Here is a 23858-nt window from a genome sequence, read left to right as displayed (position 1 = left end):
CAGAAAGAGAGGATGAATTGTTCTGAGGTTACAGTGGAAAAACATTATCCTTTCTTGGGATCACACTGTCTTTTAAAAAATATTCTTTAGTATTTCCCCATAATGCTGGGGGTAGAGAAGTAATGCAGCCAGTTTTCCTGCTTCCTGGGTACCTGTGCAGTGAAATATGCCAGACTGAGCATACCAATAGACAGAACCATTTGAAATCTTCCTGCTTTCTGTTCCCCTTGCATCATGAAATGTTGTGACTGGGGACTGGCCATGCACCATAATCTGGTATAAGTGCTTGAAGAGTAATTAGGTGAAAGACAGCCTGCAAAGACTGCATGAATTATGGCTTTTTCCATTAATACAGCTCTTTGCAAATATATTGATGTATTACAGGAGCCAATCTGAAAAGTTTTAATGCAATTGTGGTGGTATGAAAAATATACATACAAGGTATTACCCAGAATTGCTACCTTTGTGGGAGCTTAGATTTCTTACTTTGTCTTAATAATTTATCTCGAGTTTAACCCGTGACTTTTTCTTCTCCAGACTAAGTTCTTAAACTTCATATTTTTCCTCTTATTATGTTTTTTGAAAATGCATTACCAATTGATATTAATATCTGGAGAAGAGTTTTCTTGGTTTGTTTTTTTTCCTTTCCTTTTAGGCAAAATTATTTTGGCAATGCATAACAAATGTGCGTAAGTAGTATAGAAAATGAAAATACAGTGTGGCAGCAATTTGGATAATGGACCAACATGTCTATTTTTAGTGAAGACAACATCTTAGGGTTTCACCACTGGGACATGAGATCTACTAGACTTAATTTTGTCTGTTTCTTCTCAGGCTTAGTTACTTCTTCTTTCTGTCAGTCCAGACACAAAGGTACAGCACATACTGTCTTTTCTGGTAATTTTGTCTGTAGGAGGATGGTTGTGTTTGGTAGTGAATTACTTTCAAGTCTGATTATTTCTATGGCATTAAAATTTATATGGCTAATTTTAAGTCCCAGCCCAAAAAAAAAAAAAGAAAAAAAAAAAAGAAAAAAGATTGAGCATCCAGTCTACTGAAATGACAAAGTCTTTTATAAGGATTTATAATCATTAGCTGTTCAGCTAATGCAAGTCAATGTAACTCCATTGATTTTAATGGAGCTATTTCAATTTACACCAGTCAGTCATCTGGCCAATTAAGGACAAAAAAATGAAGAATTTAAATCTATCCTGGCTGTGACAACTGTCTGAAAACACTGGGGAAAAAATAACAGACATTGAAATATTCTTGTTCATACACATGCAAACCTGCTCTTTTTTTATTCATTCCTGTTAGCAAATTTCCAGCTTAACAATTATAGGCAGAAACCACTAGGTGCCAGTGTTACCCAGACATCAGAAAAAGGCTTTGTTAGAAACATTAAAAAAAAAACATGAAAGCCAATGCAGATAAACCCTTTAAATGAAAATAAAGTTTCTGCATCTTTTCAACTAAATAAGACTGCATTAAGGGTTTTGAGATGATTACTTTTCTAGAAGTAAAGGCACTAAATTGATATGCGTTGACAGAAACCCACATCAAAACAACCTTATTATTCAGGATACATTCTGTCAAAACCCCACATAACTGCACAAAAGCTGCTGTGTCATCTTCAAGACCTTATGAATTACACCTAGGATCATAAGACAGAGCCAAAGTCTGAATTTTGCAAAGTACATGCAGATCAAACATATGGTATGAATAGCAGTTCACTGCTAAGATCGACATTTTACAGGAAAAGCTTGTTTCAGATCAAGTTAGAATTCACATTCCAAGTCGTACCTGAAGTTTGGTTTGACTCATTAGTATATATCAGAGTTTTCATTTGGGCTCATCTTCATCACTGTCATGGTCTTCTGAAAGCCTTTCCTGCTAAAAAAACCCAGGAAATCTATTTAAGGAGCTGGATCCACTAGAGACAGCTGATTGCCAGTGCATGGGAGTTACAAATGCAAATTTCTGACTAACCTTCACTCAGCTCATTTGCAAGAGATGAATCTCACTCATTTAACTTCAGACATCTACACTGTAACTGTTTACATCCATGCCAGTCATCCTGATTTTTCTGATGTAGAGAAGCAGTAATTTCCTGACTGTGATTCATCTGGCCTATTTCAAAATTCACCTTAGCATAAGATGAACTGCAAAACAAACTTAAATGACTGATTATTTCAGGAGATGAGTTTTACACAAAAGGCATCTTAAGTTTTGTCAGATTAATCCAACCAATGCCTAATTTTTAGCCAAATCTAATGTTTTGCTTTTGTTCTTTCTGCAGCCGTTAGACTTTGAGACAAAGAAGGCATACACCTTTAAGGTGGAGGCCTCCAATCTCCATCTTGACCATCGCTTTCACTCAGTGGGTCCATTCAAAGATACTGCCACTGTGAAGATCAATGTGTTGGACATGGATGAACCCCCAGTGTTCAGCAAGCCCATGTACACGATGGAAGTCTATGAGGATACACCTGTGGGGACCATTATCGGTGCAGTGACAGCACAAGACCTTGATGCTGGCAGCAGCTCAGTTAGGTAAGAGAGCTTTTCCTCCTTTAGTAACTCTCCGACAACCCAAAGTGCTGCTGACAGTTGGATGCACTGGCAAAGAACTTAGTATGAAGATATAAAATATACCTCATGTGCCACTGTAACAAATTACTGATGCTCTGAAACAATATTGGAAGGACATGCTCGTTTGGGTGAATTATCATGAAGTGCTCACAGCTTCTTATCGTACTGGTCATGCAAGTTACCACACACTGACATGACTTCAGAGAAGGTGTGCTAAGACTAGAGAATACCATGGTGTCTGGGTGTCACAACCCACTGGTAGAGGACATGATATTTGCTATAAATATCTCCTTCAGGCTGAATAAAGACACGTCAGGGAACTCTCATGCTATTCTTGTACCGTTACTATAACTCTGACTCACAAGGTGTCGGCTAACAAGCTCTTAAGTTCTTACAATGTACTTCCACAGGCGTGGCAGCCCCTAATTTTGTAAGGTACACTTCAATACGATCTCAACTCCCACAACAAGTTCCTCAAACTGTGCTGGCTCACATGCCACAAGACACCTCCAGAGAGACTGAGGGGGCCCAATCCATGACTTTTATAATTAACCTGGTGCACACCTCTTACATAAAGTAGAGTTTTCACACTGTTTTGTTAGCACATGCACAGCCAGCATTTCTCCAGGAAATGAGTTGGCAGGTGGAAGTTGAGAATGAGTCTCAAGATGGAGCAGGAAGTTGGCTGAGAAGAGCCCAGCCCCACCTCTGCAGGATCCTCTCCTCTGATCACACCTTTCCTGTAGCAATGCTCAGAAAGTTTGAGACATAATGTGCTTAGGTCTGGTCCCCTACACTGGGTCTTTCACAAAAATATCTCCTAAGTACAGTAGTGAGAAAGAAGGCTTTACTTGCTATGCCTGTTTAAGTTAGACCCCAATGGGTGACAGAACTGCCCCTTTCACCCTTTCTCTATCTACATCTTGCAAAGAACAAATGCTGTAATAAACAACCATCAAACCATCATGTGTCTTGGCTGAGGCTATGGGGACATGGTTGCTGACCAACATGGCTGTGTTCAGCACAAGGAAACTCCTGCCAGGCAAGCCTCTCATTTATTGCTATAGCTTATTGTAATGAAAGAAAAAGGAGGGGACATCTGGTATACAAATGTAATACATTGATTTTGAGAACCTATTCACAGCCACATTAGAAAGATTAAAGTGAACCAGAGTCATTTACCAATAAAAAAGCTCCTTAAAGCTTAGACATGGTCTAAGATGTGGGCAGTTGCTCACACATACTTCCAGTAGCAATGGAAGTATGGTACTGGAAGTACCTACCTGACTTTAGGAAATACTTTTATCCCCAGATTTTTGTAAGAAATATTAGAGACGTAGTGCATGTCATCAATCTTTAAGTATTAATGTTTATCAAATGGGACTGTGACAGAACAGGAAAATGCCACTAGTGCCTACCAAGTGCATGCATTTTCCTGCATATTTGATTACAAATTGAATTTGGACTTTTTAAAACCATGTTTATTAATTATTTCAGTACTTACACTACCAAAACACACAATAACCATGTTAGTTGTAATCATATGCAAAAATGCAGCATATAACAGTGACTGTTTAGCTCCTGCTTTGTCAAGTCTATGTTTTTTTTTGCTTAAAACTATTACTATTTCTGTCTGTTTCACTTTTTTAAAAATATAATCTTCATTTTTTTTAAATATAGAAATGCATTTGTTCATGAATCTGTGACACATTCCTTCTCTGACAAAGGATCAAATCCTTTGCTAACAAAGACTGAAGTCTGAACCTCTTTCCCTGGTGGTCGCCTATGAAAATAGCCCCAGTAAAGTCAATATTCTGTTGAAAACCATACTCTTTTGCAACCAGATAGAAAGCCTTTAATCACATTGTTGAGCAGTTTTTCATATGACAGTGGAATCATTTGGATGTATAACCAGTCTTCAGTGAGAGATTTTTGTTTCACAAATGCTCCTAGGAGACTCAAGTGCTTTTTACTGATTCTGTATTTGTAACTGCACAAGAAAAATAATTGTCTCTCGATGGTTTATCCACATACTGTGTTCTCTGGAATATTGAATTCTAAGCCATTTTATAATGTCCATGTCTACAGTTTTTAACCCTGAGCTCACTACTTAAGTGTCCAAATGCCCATCTACATTAATACATTAAGTTGATACCCCTACATTTTAGTCTCTCTGCTCATTCTGGTAAGCCCTTACACCAACAAGCTGCGTAAGTCCTCCCAGAGTCGCATTTATGAGTTGATTCAGCTGGTTCATGCCCACAGAAAAACATGAACTATGTCCCAGAATGTACTGGTGTGGTTCAGTGGTGTGACTTTTGGGCAGATGTGCATCTACATGAGTTACTTTCGGAGTCATATCTTCTACCTGTGCAGTGATGTCCTGCCCCAATACAGCAGCCCAGACAAACACAGGGTTTGCCCCTGTGTTGCCAGTTAGTCTTCTTCCATTGCTGCAGCCACCACCACAGGACATTAGACACCATCCAGGAGTTAGTGTAGAGACAGAATACAGGCCGTGTTTCTTATTCAGAAATCTTTAGGGCTAGTTGGATGGCTTTCACTTGTGCAAATAGCCTTGACTCATCTCCCTCAGCAGTCATTGTGCAGGACTCCACACAGCAGCTTTCCACCTCCAATGGTTTCCTACCATGCAGAAAGATCCAGGAGTAAATAGAGCATGGCCTCTTCTGACTTGGGACAACTTGTTGTATGATAGTTCTTCTTGGTCACTTTGAGCCACCTTCCTCCATATGGCCATTGTGCATAGGGCATCCTCTGGATCTTTGGGGGCTGTCTTGGGGTGATTTTATAATGAGACTTTATTTCATAATTGTCTGCTTATGCCCAAAAACAGATGCTTTCTTTTTAATTTTCTTTTTTTTTTTCCCTTGAACTGTTTCAATTTTTTTTTTTTTTTTTTTTACTTCTTTTTTTTCTGGCCCACCTGGGGAGCTGGTGGGGAGGCTGCCCCAAACTTGAGACCTCAAAGCAGCTAACCCAACGTGAGAAAGGACACTAAAACCTACCAGCTTCTCCTTCTGCAAGGAAGAGACTAATGTCAGAAAGATTCCAATCTATTCTGCCCCAGTAGCTATGATAACTCCTCTTCCTCCCCTTCCCTGATGCAAAGAAGGGCGGCATCCATCTTTGCTCCATGGCTGTGCTGTCTGATGGGGGGTTGGAGTCAAGTTTTTGAAATATCAGTATCTAGCATTTATTCAGTCCTTTTTTTATGCCTTGCACCCTTTTGGTTTTTTCTTTGTTAATAAACTGTTTCGCTTTTTTTTTTTTCACTTTCACCCATTAGGATTTATTTATTTATCTCATTGGCAAGCAGAATTATCAAAGCCCTTTTCTTTAGAGGAAATGCTCATTCCAGGGCATTTTTTCCTAAAACTGTCCCTAAACCTAGACAGGGACATTATCAATTTTTACTCTACTATAAAGCACTTCCAGGACTTCTGATTCTCTCAGGTACTGGATACCTTCATCTGCAGTGATCCACCTTCCTGGGGAATTCACAAGGTCTTCCTTAAATGGATTTCATGCCCTCATGCTTTAGAGAGGCCATCTCTAGAGACTGCAAATTGTTCTTTCCTTTCCAATTCCTTCTTCAATTTCCCCACCTCTAGCAAGGGATTTTAGCTGTTGTGGCCTCATGACCTTCTAATTGTTAACTGTCAGCCCTGTTATCCCAGCATCACCTGGCTGGTGACTGGTCTTTCCACAAGTCTCAAAGTTCTGATGAGGTCAAGGAACAGGTAACTTCAGGTTCCTATTTGATTTGTCTCACTCCTTCAAATTTATTTGTTGAATGACCACCTTTTTCACCTGACCCGTCCTCTCCTGATTCTCCTCCTTCTCCTCCTCCTTCTTTTCCTCTTCCTCCCTTTCTTATCAATTATATAGGCCTGTAGCTTCCCTTATCCATTATTTTGTTTTCACTACTGGTGCAAGTACTATAGTTGCTGTGGTTTGAGTCCCTGTGTCAGTCATAGTGTCCTCAAATCTAGTTTGGGTTCCTGCCTCAACTACAGTCCTCTGGGAGGACTGTGAGTGGCTTGGCAGGCACAGGTGCAGCTCCAGCACAGGGCAAGAAGCTGCCAGCTTTCACTGGGGTGGGCAAGGCACCCTTCCATCGTTGATGGATCAGTTTGCCAGGGTTGGTCACCTGTTCAGGTGTAAAGTCACAGGCAACTGGAGGCAATAACCACCCTAGGAACCTGCCCAAATCCCTCCACACACCCCGCCACCCAGGGACTGGATGCCTCAAGGCACATTTCAATATCTGCATATTTAAAGTTTGTTTTCTCTTACACTAGGATGACACCAGATTCCACAAATCCCATAATGCGCCAATAGTATTCCTTAATGCTATTAACAGTATTAAGCAGCTTAAATAAGGATGAGCAATGTCCATGGGAGCCTGTATTATAAACCTATTCACATCAATTTTGGGCAGGGAGAGGGAGATATATTTCCTCATCATCCACAGAAGATAGCTCCCCCCGCATAACAAGGCTGCCATGTCAGGGCAAAGCACAGAGTTATTGCTTGTGTTAACACATTCCCAGCAAACTCAGCAAAACAGAGAGATAAGGAGCACAGCTGAAAAACCTCACATCCCACAAAGGAGCTTGCTACTAGATAACTGCTATTACTGCAGCCAGAAATATCAAGAGATAGATAGATAGATAGATAGATAGATAGATAGATAGATAGATAGATAGACAGATGGACATATAGATAGACAACCAGACAGTCAAAGAGAAAGAGATAGAACTGCCTTTGTCTTGCTCTATAAAGGGCACTATAAAGGACTGTGGTGGGTTGACCTTGGAGACATGACACGTGCCCACCAAGCCACCCTATCACTCCCCTTCCCAGCTGGACAGGGAGAGAAAATAAAATGGAAAACAACTCAATAAGGCAGTTTACTAAAGCAAAAAATGGAGCTTTGTGCATGCATAAGACAAGAAAAAGAAAGGTTTATTCTCTACTTCCCATCAGCAAGAGATGTTCAGCCACTTCCCAGGGGGCAGGACTTCAACACACATAGTGGTTTCTCCGGAATGCAAATGCTATAAAACAAATGCCCCCCTTTGCTCCTCCTTTCCTTGGCTTTTATATCTGGGCTGATGTCCTATGGTATGGTCTATCCCTTTTGTTAATTTAATTGGCATAGTTGTGTCCCCATCCCAGGATCTTGGGAAATGTTGACACAGAGTTAATGCTGTACCAGAGCTGTTCAACAGTAGGCAAAACACTGGTGTGTAATCAACACCTTTCTAGGTACCAATGCACAGCACAGCACTGTGAAGTCTGCTATTGGAAAATTAATTCCATCTCAACCAGACCCAATACCCCTATGTAAAAGTATTCAATATTCCATAAGTTTTATATGCTCTAAATGAAAAACAAACAAAAAACCAAAAAAAAACAACAAAACAAGACCATAAATTAGAAAAGTGTGAGTTTGAAGGTGCTAAATGGGTTTGCAAGTTCTTACTGTATCCTAAGCAATAACCTTATTGCATCTTACTATATCTTAACCTCTGTTAGCTGCCTAAAATCTAGATTAAATCATTAAGCTAAAGAATGACTTAATCAATTTCATCATATTGCAAAAGAGTCCAAGCAACTTCTGAGTAAATATGCACCCTAAACAAATGGGGAAAAGCAAGTCATGCTCTTTGAAGACACAGCCCACACAAAGTACCGGATAGTACTGGGAGTACTACAACTACTGATTGTATTTTCTCTACAGATTCATCATTTTCTGTGAAATGTTTTCCTGGAATGGTGTGCCCTGTAACAAAAAACCAAAATAGTCAACATTCTGCCAAACAAAAAAGACTGGGATAAAATCTGCACTGCATGCAACAGAAGGCAAAACTCCAGAGAGCAATGCAAGCTAGAGCAGCTCACATGAAAAGAAACAGTATTTGTTCCAGCAACTAAATCCATGTTGTCAGACAAAAATTTTGTGTCTGTTATGTTAGACACATCAGGAAGGGGGAGATAATGACTAAGGATGAAAACTAGATGCAGCCATTAAAGAAAATATTTTGCTGGAGGACATTGAAAATGGAGAGGGTTATATTATTTGTCTCTTTTCTTCTGTTACTGGTATCAAAATTTTAGACAAGTCAGAAGCCTTAAAAGGTTTGTTTTGTAGGGAGGTATTTGCTACAGATGTAGGAGTGAAAGGGCACAGAGCATAGACTTAGTAATGAACAGAAAATTAAGCACAAGGAGAAAAAGAGCTGCAGGTATTCAACACCTGCAAGGGTGACTGGCTTTGCAGCTGTTCTGGAACATTACCCCAGTGCACCTAATTTTCAAACTGTGTTAAATCTGGAGCTTATGTGTCTCAAGTGATCTGTTTTGTCTATTCCCATTTCATCCATAGTTCTTCAAGAAACATGTTAAGGTGAAGTCCTATGTACATTTTGGCCATTAAAAATCCCAAAGCACTTGCAAAAACAGCTCTGATATAATTTTCTTCTCAGACTCCTCTAGTTTACGACAGTTTGAAGACTGGGAGGAAAAAAAACCTGCTGTACTGTAGTATGTTGCAAGGTCTGTAATTTGTAACTATGCAAGTTTTTGGTAAAGATCCTTGTACTTCTGGAACAAGGGGTTTTAGGACTTCCTAAAAATCGCTGTTTTATGTGTCCATACAGCATGAATGTTATAGACAAAGCTGTCTAAATAACAAGAAAGCAGAAACGGAGGGCAAAACTGAAGTACCTCCTAGTGAGCTCTGTCAAACAGCGTGTGAGAAGTTCAAAAACTTTGCACTGACATGTCTGAAGCTGTCAGATTTCCATGAAGATGATCTTCTGGCATAAAGTATCAGAGGATTATTGTCCCTGATGTGAATCCCAGACAACTCTAATTAGCAATGTGTTTCATATTCTGTGCCAAAACACTGTCCTTCAGGTCTTCTCTGTTTGACTCAGAAGTTTTGCCTCATGAACCGAAAGAACCATTCATAGCAGGAAAACTGTGGGGACCATGCATTTCCTTGACCAAGTCCAGAGCCATGAAGCTGTGATGTAAAGTAAAAAGCCATGTGTACTATTCATAGGTCAGTCCTGTCCTCAGCATCTCAGGGATAAGACTGTATTCCCTGCATGTGCTTTCAAAGAAAAACCCCTTTTTTTTTTTTTTCTGAACTAGTTCACAATGGTCTATACACTTTAATGAATATGTTCTGTTTTCCCAGAAAAATACTGTGTCATGTTAAGATCAAGAATATAAAGATTTCTTCCTGAATCCTAGAACACCATATCTTAATGTACAAGCACCAACAAGATGAATTATTGCATGTAAGAGTTTGACTTTTCAGTCCCATAATTCTTCCAACTTTTTTGTGCTTGCATTTTTTGAATTTACTTATCCTTCAAAAAGAAAAGTCCCACCCTTTGACATTAAAATGTATCTTACAGTTGCATACATATATAGAATATCTGGGACATCTAGTTCCAGCACCTTAAGCATCCTCATTTAATAGATTAAGCAACAGCCATTTTTTCTGTATATGGTATCATACTGGAGAGAAACAAGTCAGTTTTGTACAGATAAGAGATGTTGAGACTCATAAATTTTGGTTCCTTTTCAGCTGCTCTGGTGGTTCTGCACGCTTGCTCTGTTGCCTCCTGTCACTGTCTGTTGCAATTTTAGCTGTACTCCATCCTTTGCATTTTATCAAATCCCTGTCACACATCCCACTTTTAAAACCTCTATTCCAAGTTCTAATTTATCTGAACTACTTCTCAGTTTCTGCTGCAGATACCTTGGTATGGTTCTCTGACCTCCCACAAGCCCAGTGATTTTTTATACCTCTTGTGCTCTGTCTAGTAGTAGTTTCCTACTCCACAGTCTTTTTTTCTCCCATGGCTGGTTTCTGTATTTTTACTGCTGAACCTTTTTCCATCAGCTTCATTGGTGTCCTGCTCTATCCTCTTCTTTTTTTCTGCTGAGGACAGACATCTTTGTTGATCTCAGTGCCTTGATGTATTTGTTTCACTTTGTTCCAGCTACTTTATCTGCTTTTGAAAACTACAGAAAGTGGGTTTCCCTCCAACATTTTCTCTGAATCCCAAGGAATATCTTTAGCAATTATGTTCATTGCCAATTTGATTCATGGGGTCAGTGGTTGGAGACAGGGACAACACACACCAAAGCTCCATGTGACACACAGCCTCCAGTTTATTCCTCCAGCTCCTTTTATAGGAGCTCCAATTACACATGTGGTTGATTGAGGCCTTAGCCCCATCCAGCTCTCTGGCCAGTGATACATCTGCATTTGGAACTGGATGACATTGGCTGAAAGTCTCCGTGTAGATTGAATCCAACCTATCCTTGCCCACCCAGGGATTCCAATGCCACATTTAGCAGGCACATCTGGTCTTTCCTCACTATCCTCTCCTTTCCATTCTCATTTGGCTCAATGAACACCAAGCTACCATATAATCAAGGAGATCTCCATCTACCTACCTTCCAGCAACGCTGGGTATAATATAGGGCAATTAACTCCTGCTTCTGGCTTCCACTGCTCCCCAGTTTCTGACTCTTCCTTTGTTCTCTGTTTTCTAGCTCCTAAACTTCATCTTCATAAACTCTAGCAATTGCATCCTTTACTCCACCACCCTTTTTCTGTAAGATATTCCTCTATGGTACTGCTTTGTCATTCTCTAGGTTTGAATGACCTGTCTTCCTCCTCAGCAGCTGAGTGGTTTTAAGGAGCTGGACATAAAAGTGACTTGTCTTCAAACTGAAGGCAGAAAAACATCTTTATCTTCTGTGTATAAATTGTCTGTCAAAAGGAGCTGTTTTCTAGCAGCACAGTCTCTATTTTACCTTTACCATGAAACAAAGTGTGAACAACAAATTCTTGTGGCAATCAGTTTAAATCACTACATTTTATTTTATACTTGCAATGGATTAGGTGCATGCAGACAACTTTCACAGCTCAGCTGGTAAGTGGCTCAGTTGTATCAATTCAGAGTCCGTGGTACCTTGATTCAGTGATTGGCTTGGAGCTACTGTGAGGAGAAACTACAAAAAAGGTGTAAATTTGTCTTAACCTTAATCTTAAATTTATATACTTAAGGCTGAAGCGATCACACATGATCAGTGGGGAAGGAAAATGTAGTCATTTATTAGCCCTCTGTGATGCTGCAGCAGGTTCACTGGAAACAGATGGAGCTGTGTGTTAAAAATCCTTCTTTGCAATTTTGGGACACATGCAGACTGACATTTTGATCTGTGTGGGTTTTCTTGAGACTGGCAGGAACATGGAGCAAAGGTAAGTACTTTCTGGCACAAGTCAGGAAGACTGTGCTAGTGAAAAATCAGACCTTCCCAGATAAAAGACTGGTGGGATTCATTTGACTTGTATGAATTTTCCTAGATTAACTCCTGGATGCACTTGAAGTGTGAATTATTTCCTAAGTTCAGCAAGTCAAAAGCAACTGAAAACAAAGTCTAAAACCGAGAGATGCCAGTAACCTTTATTTACAGTCAGTAATTCATCAACTTACTGAAGCTTGTGAAGAACAGCAAGTGATCTTCTGTTGGCATATGCAGTCATATTACGCTATAAAATGTCAGTCAGGAGATTGAACTGAAATAGATGTATAGACCCAAGGAGTTTATGGACTACAGCTCTCAGTGAATGGCATGTTTGTGAAAGAAGTGGATGCTGAAAATCAAGAAGTATGCATCCAGATCCAAGGCAAAGAGCAACCTGGCAAGGAAAGCTTTTAAATTAATTGAGAACAGCTAAGTAGCCAAAGTGAGGACAAAGGAACAGTATGATCGTAATAGTTCATAATAGTTTCTGGTTTATTTCACAGCACTTGTACCACCTGCTGATGTGATTTTGCAAAGCCAGCTCTTATCCCAGAGGCGCAAACTGTAATTTAACCTCAAATAATAGTCTTCCTGATTTTTCATCAAGTACTGTTATTTCAAATTTCTTCAGGAATGGATTTCTCAAGGATTCTAGAAACCAATTGTGAGATTAAAACAGAGCTTTAATGGCTACAGCCATTCTCATATCACCTCAATTGGTGGGTGAACCTCTCAGGGCTTGACAGAGAATTATGAGGGCTCAGGAATTAAAACTATGTGTAAGAAAAACCTATGTGCTACAGGGAAGTGTGTTAGTTGGTAATCTGCACTTTGGTACACCAAGTCAACCATGAAGCTATCTCATTAGTAGAGAATAATAAATAAGCTTTCCAATATTTTTCATTTAAGGTCTTTCTTCCCTTTCTGCAAGGATAACTGCAGCCTAGTCAGATTCCAAGTCCTTTCCTTCTGAATTTGTCCCTTAGGTCTGTTTGTAAGCATTTCTTATACTTTCCTGTCCTAAAATACTCAAGTTTGTTATTATGTTTAAATAGTTATTGCATACAGAGTTTCTTATATATTTTGCACTTTGTTTGTTGTTTTCAGTTTAAATAATAAAGTTTAAACAACAGGGTTTTTGAGAATTTTACACTTTTTGAGATCTCGGTGTTTTGAAGTTTCAGTCATATTCTGACTGTAGATACAAACAGATCTTGGATATTTCTACTTTTATTGGGTCCTAATTCTGGGCTTCTCAGTGCAAGAAAGACAGGGTCATACTGCAGGGAGTCCAGCAAAGGGCCTTGAAGATGATGAAGGAACCAGAGAAGTCTTTCTATGAGGAAAGGCTGAGAGCTGGGGCTGTTTAGTCCAGGGAAAAGAAAGCTCAAGAGGGTCTTACCAGTTATGAAAGCACTTAGCACATAGGAGCACCTGAAAGGAGGGTGCAAAGAAGATGGAGACAACTTCTCAGTGGCATCCAGAGTTGGGACAAGAGGCAGTGGGCACAAACTGAAGCACAGGTTTCCTCTGAATATCAGGAACAGGAAAGACTACTTTCTTGCTGTGAGATTGACCAAGCACTGGCACAGATTGCCCAAGAAGATGGTGGAGTGTCTGTGGAGATATTAAGAAAAACCAGTTGGAGTTGGTCCTGGGTGAGTGGCTCTAGGTGTCCTTGCTTGAGCAGAGGGCTTGGAGCAGATGACCTCTAGAGGTCCAGCCTCCACCCTTCTCTGATTCTGTGGCATCCATCTTTAATAAGCTGGAACAGAATCTGCAGAAAATAAAGGCAGAGTATCATCTATGATGGCTAAAAAACTGCTGTCAGTGTTCATTGAAATAGTAAAAACACAGAGCTATAACAACAGATTATTTTAGAAAATAAATCTGAAAATATTGTGAAGGAAACAGCACAGAAATTCAGCTCAGATAGGAGGAGAGAGGAACCAATTTTAGAAATAAGTGATGAGACCTGATGTTGCTCAGGTCAGACCATCAGCATGCAAATGGGAGCGAGGAGATGCTTATCCAGCAACTTTTGCCTGGTGTCCTCATGAAATTTATAAAACCTTTGAAAAGGTGACTTCATACTTATACTGACCTCTGTAGATTCTGCATTCCTTGATACATCAGAGGCTTGGGGAGAAGAAATGAAAGAAGAAAATGCAGCAGCTCTGCAGCATCAGAGCCGTTCTGAATAATCTCTTTATTTTTATAAGCACTTCACCAAATCAGCTTCAAAGCAGCACAAAGAAGCTTCCAGTTCTTGACTTCACTGTTTCCCCTTGCAGATCCAGCTGAAAATCTGAGTCCCAAGTGATGATCTAAGCAAGCAATAAATCTTTTACTGTGTGCTGCAGTTTTCTCTAGAGTCAGCATGGTTATTTTATTTGCTTTTCCTTTTATTATCTCAGCATCAGCATTTTACTTCAGCTTTTTAAATGGATAAAAATATAAGATATTTGTTCAGTTCTTGGTTCCCAAAGATATAGAACAGAGCTAATATTTAAGTATTTACATGATGCAAAAGAAAACAATCAAAGATTATTTATATTGGATATATGCCAGTGGGCCAGCTCTCCTTTATCGTATTTATGATATTTAATGTGTAGGCACTTTATCAGAAGACAAAGCGTTCCAGGCCAGGCATGGGAACAGCAGCCCATGAGGCACCTCTGTCTTATCATTTGGGGTTTATGTCAGATGCACCCAAGTGCAAAATAAATTTTAGGCGTCTATTGAGGCTGACTATCTGATGGGGTCACAGCATCTGCTTTCACCCTCTCAACTTTCTTAAGGGTTGGAGTTATACATTCAGGTTTACTAGCTCCATCTTTCTATACTCACTCTGCCCATTAGTGGAGATACTCATACACATCCAGACACTCATCCCAGCATGTCCCATTCCACACCTAAAACCAGGAAAGCGAGAGACTTTCTCTTCTTCTCCAAGTGTGAGATGTGCCCTCTGGTACCTGGGTACCTTGGGGGATGCATGGGTGGGTTCTTCCTGCCATGGGCTGGATGAAAAGGGAAAGAACAGACCATGGGCAGCAGGGCAAAGGGCAAATGCCCACCTTTCAAAATCAGGGTGAAATGGTGTTCAGGGTCTATAATGTGTGGTGCTGGTATAGAAAGTGCTGTACTGCTTTCCCACGGTAGCAGGATTGACTGCTAAGGCGGGAGTGAGGGTGTTAAGTCTGCCATGCCTTCTTCTGCTGCTCACAGTCCAAAAACTGAGACTTAATTAAGCTTCAGGACAAAGCTTTCCCTCTGCCTGGCTGTCTTGAAGTTCTGCCTGCTCGATGAAGCAGGAAAAATGATGTTGAGACTGAATGAAAACAATGCATTTTCCAAATGACAACAGCTTTTGATAAGATACTCAGCTGGTAATGAGAAATGCAGAGCAGACAGTGGAGCTGACTGGAGGGTCAGATAAGCAAATGAACAAAACATTAAAAGGCAGAGGGAAGAGAAATCACAGGAAGTTGTAGACAGGCAGAATTGCCAGTTTGAAAGGGCTGATAACTGAACTGCAGCACATTTTAATTCCTATATTGCCTACCATGTTTTACTAAAATTCCTATGTAAGATTTATAAGGCTTATGAAAAGTTTAACAGCTTCCTTTGCTTGACTCTGACCCATCATTAGTTTGACTGTCTGCAGCCACTGCTTTCCTGTCAATTAATTTGGCATAATGGTTGATTTTCTCCAAAGGAGCAAAATGTAATTTATTTGCGCTGATATTACTCATTCCAGACCAAGATACTGACTGCTAATATCACTAAACCTTCTACCTCCTGATTAAAATCACAGAAGTAGGGAACCATGTATAAGGAATGTGAACCCAGTCAAAATGTTTTTTTCTTGTGGGAGGTCAAGTGTTACATGAAAGACATGAAAATGACAGGCATGGAACAATGACAAGAAGCATTCATGCCTTCTCCCAGGGTGTAACAGTCCCTTTGTCCTTCTCTTAAGCATCTCCACCTGATGGGTTGTATAGACAACACCCATTGTGGGAAGGCTGAGGTACAGATCACAGGATAGCACTCTGAGAAATTACACTGCTGAACTCCTTTGGAAGAGGATGCAGAGACAGCAACTAATTTGGGCTTCTGTCAAACTAATTCCAGAATTTTCTGGTTTTTAAGCCAAAATATTTTAACTAATGCAAAACTATCCTTCCTAAAAGACTAGATACATTCCTTCACTGGGATCTTCAAAAGCACTCAGCCTGGTCTATCACAAAAGCTTTACCTCACTGTGTTGTACATTTGAAAATCTCTGCAAAATCGTGTAGGATTATGGCTTTTTGTGTGAAATGCTGAATGAAAAATCATAGTGAAACTGACAGAAATTTTAGTATTTCAGTAAACTTGAGGGTGTATTTTTTTTTTAGGTGTGTCAAGTGTGATGTGCTATAAAGACAATTTTGCCACTTCTACAGCATCAACCACACAGGCATCTAGTTTTTGATACCCTGGAACAAAGCAATGCCCCTGAAAATGTTCATTGTATGCTCCCCTTTTTGGTTTTATGTTATTACATGACAGTAAAGCCTACCAAGTACATTGGCTGCTCACTTTTTGTTGCATTTTTTTAATGCAAACTCAGCATCCCACTTAGGTGATTTTTTGACATCAGTTCTGCAAGCACAACTGAGTAATAGCCCATTTGTGACACTAGTTGGGTCACAAAGCAGCTGAAACCAAACTGCATTTTTACAAACTCTCCCTTTTCATTTGAAAAGGAAATTGCATTTGAGAGAACTACAGGGTAATGCTGATTCAAAGCAGGAAGGGAGGTCAGGATAGGACATAGCTATTTAACATGGAACAGCAGCAGAATCCCTTCTGTGACTGTGCTGACTCCTTTCCACAACTCAGATGGAACTGGGTTTTCTCCATTGATGGTTTTTTGTTTGTTTGTTTGCTTGTTTATTATTGTTTATCCTCCATTTCTACTATTCCTTCTAAAAAAGAGAAAGACAAAACCAACATATTTGAGACTATTATGTATATGCATGGGTAGGGTTCTTCTGTGATCTACTTGGTATTCATGAGATTACTGAAGGGATATGATGAAGGGATATGATCTGACAGCAGACCAGTCCAAGTTTCCTTTGCTTTGATCTCTCATGCCTCAGCAGTGTTCTGAAGATATTCTGCAAAGGTACAGAAAATTTCTGCTGTCATTAAGGGAGATGGCTTAATAAGTTATTTAAAACATATAAACAAAAATAATACCCCACAACCTAGTGTAACAGCACCTGCTACATAAGAACCAACTCATGACTATATCAGATGATGGTTTTATGTGAAAATAGGTAAATTTGATTGCATTTACTTTCTTCAAGCAGAATATCACAATATTAAACCCACGGTATTAAAACTGGGAGTTCTGCACAAGAGAAGTCCTATCCATTTTCCTTAAACTAAGAAATTTATTTCTTAGAATATTTTATATTAGCAGAGTTCATCCAAGTGCTTTATATAACAAGCACTTTTTTATAACAAGCACTTTTATTTTTTAAAATATCTAATATTTCACATATATAATAGTGTGCATGCATACAACACAACAGCTGCTGGGTTGTACAGTGTAAAGGGCACTAAAAATTATTGCAATTGTTTTAGGACAGGACAACACAAATGATATGCAAACTGCCTGCTACTGTTAAGCAAGTAGTACATGCCATTTTATTTCATATTACCATATTGCAGAGGAGAAAAAAGATTCTTTAGCATTTCTGTAAAACTGTGTGAAACAACATTTTCAAGTTAATAGAAAACCACAAGAAACTGAGTCAAGGGTAATTTTTAAGTCAAAAGGAGATATGGAAAAGAAACTTAATTAATATTATTCGGAATCAAGTGCTGTAGCCCTGAGAAAGACTGGTAATTTAACAATCCTATTTAGTCATAAGTACTCAGATGACTGTATCATTTAGCACAAGAAAATAAAATGTTTTGTTAAATTTATTTATACCTGTTTGAACTTAATAACTTCTTTAGGCATGCATGTGTTACAGTGACAAGCAGAAATTTGTCATTGCTGAGAAAGTTTCCAGAGCGGACAAATGCCTGGCAGACTGCGCTGATGAATTCTTGCAGCTGATGAGTGTCTGTGCCCTTGTGATGGAGCAGCTTACACAGAACATCTGACTCCTCCAGCAACCCTTTGTTCAATGGGAGGCTGGGACTCTGGGAGCAGGGACTGATGTGCCTTTGTACCATTTTTTAAAATAAATAAAAGCTGTTCAGCAATTGGAAAAGCTTATGCTGGAGTTTTTGATTCAATATTTTTACACTGGGGACTCATTTTGAAAATTCATAATTGCACCTTTAGCAAAATCATTGAAATCACTCCTCTCTGTTAACTGGACTGGAAGATACTTCCAGTAATTGGCAGAAGAGTTTAGCACTTATATTTGAGAAAAGCAATAAAGTTCTGACTTAGAGTTTCTCATATTTATCATGTAAATATGGTAATAAGACTTGTTTGAGTTTTACACAATGATAACTCAGTGAAAGGATTTAGAGTTGCAGGAAGGAAATTTTAGTGGAAAATGGGATTTTGGAGGACACGTAGCTTGTATCCTTCAACACATTGCATTCTCTAGCTTTTTAAACTCTCTCAGGCTTGACTTGAAGCCTAAGTTTCTTGTTTCTCATTGTTGGCGTGATTTACCTGTTATCCCACATTTTATTAACAACATTAACAACAATCTTAAAAAGACCTGAAAACCATTGTTATACTTTAAAATATTTTTTGTAACTGCACCTTATGATGAGTATGATTGATATGATGATACTGTTTCCTATTTAGCAGAGCTTACAATTACAGAGACTGTAAGGATTATCATTTCACCTTTCTAGAAATTTCCTATACTCCACAGTCTCTATTACATTGCCCAGCTTGCCTTTTTAGTACCAAGTGACAGCATTTCTGTCATTCCTCTGGTGTGCAGCATAATGTACATCACTGACAGAAAGATTTTGCTGCAACACATAAATTTTCCCTTCTAAGTTTTGGCCCTTCACTTCTCTGTGTTGAAAAAAATCCTACCCTCCCCTTTTTGCTGTTGAAACTCTTCAGTTATCTGTAGGCTGTTATCCTGTTCCCCTTTTTTCATCTCTTATCCATGCTAAGCGTGTGTTAGTTCTTTAATTTTTCCTTATAATTTGGAAATTCCTAGACCCAAGACAGTTTTTCTTGCTTTTCTGTAAGCTTCCTTTAATTGTTTTATATTATCTGTTGACTTAATGACCAGGACAAAACTATATTGTAGAGGTGTCATATTCTCAACATCCAATAATATGCAGAGATCTAATAATTTCAAGCCACAGCGCATGATCATTCTACTAATGAAAATTCCTTTAGGCTTTCAGGTAGTCTCATCACACCTAGAATCTCATTTTTATTCTTCCAGTCTCTCACTCCTTTTGCCATTCCTGCTTTAATGCTTCTTTCATCTATTTAATTATATATGTATTGGAAATACAAAAAAATCTTAACTAATCACAATATTCAACTGAATTATCTTAGCTTTCATTTATGTTCCAAATGTTTTTAGGGTACTGCTTGCTATTTCTGATATCATGGGTGTTATTTATATATCCCAAGTTGTCAGACACCCTGAATTTCTTTTAGCTGCAGTTTAATATTTAAATAAAACTTACAGTGAATGCAGTTTAAACAATTTAAGGTCATATACAGAAACAGTAATCTATCACATTGTGGAAAATTATTATTTCGTCCCTTACCTTTCTTTGATTTTTTTTTCTTAAAACTAGCCTGTGTTCTTAGTCACTAGGTGCTAGAGTAAGCAATGTGCTTTACATCAGCAAAATGTGAGTTGAGACAAATTGAAGTTGTTTTTGTAGAGCTCGTCTATCACCTGGTTATTTCTCCCTCTCAAACTAAAAAAAATCAATAGGATTTTTTAAGGAAATGTTTATTGAGCACAAAGGCACAATGATCAGAAGCCATTAACCTTCAAATGCCTAATTTTGGTTGTGCTGATCTTATATTGCCACTGCCTTTTTTATATTTCACTTTATCTGTTGTCTGTGCTTTAGTGCTCTTTAAGGTCAATCCTTGAGTTTTACCTCTGGCATTTGGCCTTAATCCTGCCAGCATAGCTTTAAAGAAGTCTTCTCTTCCTCTAAAACACACACTTTTAGATGTCATACCTTGCTCATTTCCCGGCTTAAATTACATGACCATAATGTCAAGAACAAACATTTTCTGCGATAGGCAGGAGAAATCTTCCCCACATTTTTAAGACCAAAAAAAATACATCCTGAGTCCTAAGCTTCACAGCCTCCTTAGCATCCTGCCACCTCCCCTCCCTTCAGAGCAAGTTGTCACATGGGTTTCTCCAGCAGCACAGCACAGCTGTCCAGTTCTTTTATTCATGGCATAACAGTCTGAAGGCGCTGCAGTTGTCTGCTCGATGGCTCAGAGTCACTGTTATCCTCACAAGGATGACCTGCTGTCACTCATGTATTCAGTAGCACTCCATCAAGCACTACCATCTTCTGTGCTGCAGCAAGAATCAGCTCAGCCTTCCTTGCTGCCCTCCTCTCTTTGAATAGAGGTGAGCCCTCTTCCCTGGGAGTGTTCTGTGAGGGCTCCTCAGGGACCTGAAACCTCACTGCTTAGCCAGGGTGAGTGTCCATAGTTCTTGGAGCCCCTCAGAGGTCATTGTGGACTCTGGGTGAGTCTTATAGGCTTGAATCTTACAATTTTATAAATTGAATATTTCCATTCCATCTCTTCTATCTTACATGATGTCCAAATGCAGCTATTCTTGAGAAAACTCAGTGCTAGCAAAGATAGCACTTCCACATACTCCCTGACTTCAACAAGAGAATCTGGAATACACTTCTCTGCTGGACAGAATATTCAGGTAAACATACACTTCAAAATTTCTTCACTGACAGTGAATATGAATTATATCAATGTCTGGTACTGAGAGCTGCCAGGCAGGCTTGTACAGGGGCTTCTGAAAAATAATTCTGCTTTGTCCTATATCAACAAGTAAGTTCTCCCTAACTTTTCAAAGAAGGAAATGCCTCTTAGGATTAGTGCACTTATCCATGGCCTGTCTTGCAGGCACTCTGAGCAGTCAAATAAACCAACCTCAGTTGCTTCAAACTGCTAGACCATGACTGGAAGATCTAGACAGCTGTCCTAATACCAGTATTTCAACAGTATTCCTCTGCATATCCCAATCTCACAAGAAATGTCAGTCTTTATGTCCCAGATATCTGGGTTAATCTCTGGAAAGTTACTGACTTTTCTGGTTGGAGACATTGTTCCCATTTCTTCTCTTCTTTGAAACATCTCTTCCATGTTAAGGACAGACCTCAGGCTATGCAGTTGGCATTAGAAAGAGATTAGCTGTTGCTGTCCTATTTACAAAAAATCACACACTTAACATCAGTGTGTGAAAGAGTGATTTCTGCCTATAGAAGGAAACTACATTTTATCAGGGTCTTTGCCAAAAGTGACCTCCCCTTGGGGTGTCCCAAAAAATTTCCATTTCAAGACCAGATAGATGGGGTCCCATTCCCACTTTTCTTAAGCTTTACAGACTTTCTGATGTACTTGGGAGAAGTTCTGTGTCCAGAAGATCTGCCTGTAAGAGGATTTCCTGCTAGGTATGTTTTCTTGGGTACTATACGTGGAGAATCAATGAAAGGAGGAAGAATGGATGCTTGTTTGCAGGTTTTCCTGTTAATTCATCTCTTTTGGACAATACATTTCCAGTAATTCTGCCTATACCTCTCCCTTTAGTAGTATAATTGGATATGTAGATTATTAAAATGAGAGGAGCTGAAACAACAGCCTGATTTAATTTGATTCCTATTTCCATGGAAGCCATGAGGAATTCTGCCAGAAGTACCAGCAGTAGTACTTGTCTTGCAGTGCTTACTGTGGACTTTGATCCTGTTGATGCTTATGTTTAGGAATAGGCATGCTGGGCCTGTGCATGAAGTTATCATCTGTGTGAATGCTTCCAGACAGACTATCAGATTCTGATCCTACAAATATTCATGCCTGAACTTCACTTCAAACAAAAGAGTGTTCATCCTTAATATGTTTTCTGTACTTTCAAGCCTCTGGTGAAGGAGGCCATCCCCTACACAGTGATTTGAATGAAGGCCTGTATTTTTTTCCCTGGCTGCAATGTGCAAGGTACTCAGGCAAAGTTAATCTTCCTAAGGGGAAATAAAAGCCAAGTTACTTTCTCATGCTTTGAACTCATTTATTTGTGTGTTGCTGCGTATTTAATTTTGGAAGAAGTTATAATTTATTAAACATGCAAAGCCTGACAGAGTAATTTTGCTGTTCCTGAGAGAGTATCTTAGGGTAATGATGTTTCTAATAAATGGTTTATATATTTTTCATAATTTTAATGTCAAGCAACTTTTGAACAAAGAGATTGAAATTACCAATATGGGTAGATCATTATATCATATTCAAGAAAATGTGCCTGCTCAACTATGTAAAAAGATACATGCTGCCTTTAGCAAACCATTTCTGAATCTTTTTAATTATAGCTGTAAACTGGTAATGATGCCTGTCAATTGATGAAATAACCTATTTCATCTGCAGATAGGAATTTTTTGTGATTTTGATTGAACAAAATGTCTCCAAACGAGCACATCAGCTTATTTCTGGCTTTTTTTAGTCTTCAAGTCTTCCAGAGCTACTGGCATTCTTAGTACCAAGTAGAAATATTTTCTTTGGGAATATGACATATATTCCTTTCCACTGTTGCTTCCTTCTACAGAAGCAAACACAATGCTTAGCATTCTATTCCCTCTATATTAAATGCATAAATAATGCTAATTAGAGATGGAAAAAGCAGCTTTTATTCCTGTTCTCACTGGTTTACATGAAATTACGTGTCATAGGAGTGGTTCTCTATTAGGTGTCATAGGAGTGGTTCTCTAGGCTTTATAATCTTCTGAATGCACTTGTTGAGTGCCATTTTGTTCTTATTGCCTACGGCTCACAAATGGCTTTCTCAATTTCCTCCTCCCTAGTTTTTGAGAAACATTTTGAAGAGACTAACAATGAAAAGGAAATTAGTAGCTGGAGGCAATTGCATCAGAAAAAAAAAAATCTGTTATGACTACAAACAGTGGCATCAAATGTGAAAATAGACTTTCAAATTAATTAGCATTTAAGGGAAATGGGTTTGGGATAGTTATCACATTGCTTTTAAGCAGCTGTGTTACTGGGTACATCTCTGCTTTCTATTCCTTGCTAGAGAAAAATAAGAAATAAGTAAACATTTCTAGTTTTAAATCTGTTCTATGTTCATACTTGACAAATAAGGGCTCAAGAAAAGAAAAGAAAAGAAAAGAAAAGAAAAGAAAAGAAAAGAAAAGAAAAGAAAAGAAAAGAAAAGAAAAGAAAAGAAAAGAAAAGAAAAGAAAAGAAAAGAAAAGAAAAGAAAAGAAAAGAATTATATTTTCCTGTTCCACACAGGTCCAGTGAAAGGTGCTTATTCTTCACAAAGGCAAAGTGCTATTTATTGATCCTATATATGCATGGGAATAAACATACTCTTCCCCATCTCCCTTGCTGTTACTCTGCCAAAATCCTTCAGGACACCTCTTTGTGAGGCAATGTCCAGCCCACTGCAGCTACAAATGGATGTAAAGAAACCAGACCTGGCACACTCTTCATCACCATTCATCACCTCATGCCCTGTTTCACATATCTTTTCTCTTTTTCCCTCTAAGCCTGTATAGTGCTTCCAAAGTGGCTGATATAAGTTATCAGGGTCACAGAAGATGTGCATCAGCTTCTTGGGACTTCAAGGTTTTCAAATAATCTGAACACCAGGAGTACTAAACTTTTTATTATATCC

The 23858-nt window shown here is 38.9% G+C and overlaps 1 protein-coding gene across 2 annotated transcripts in view; it reads left to right on the top strand.

Moving 5' to 3' along the window:
- Positions 1–23858, top strand: part of CDH12 (cadherin 12) — a gene marked incomplete at both ends in the record, with an annotated part of 153422 nt that overhangs the window by 113321 nt on the left and 16243 nt on the right. For both annotated transcript variants that reach the window (XM_084212733.1, XM_084212732.1), the window contains one exon: positions 2300–2553. In XM_084212733.1, the coding sequence (XP_084068859.1) occupies positions 2300–2553 (254 nt within the window). The remainder of the gene's footprint in view (positions 1–2299; positions 2554–23858) is intronic.

Source organism: Fringilla coelebs (genome assembly GCF_963513975.1).
Source record: "Fringilla coelebs genome assembly, chromosome: 1".
Lineage (NCBI taxonomy): Eukaryota > Metazoa > Chordata > Aves > Passeriformes > Fringillidae > Fringilla > Fringilla coelebs.
This window is presented reverse-complemented; position numbering and strand designations above follow the sequence as displayed.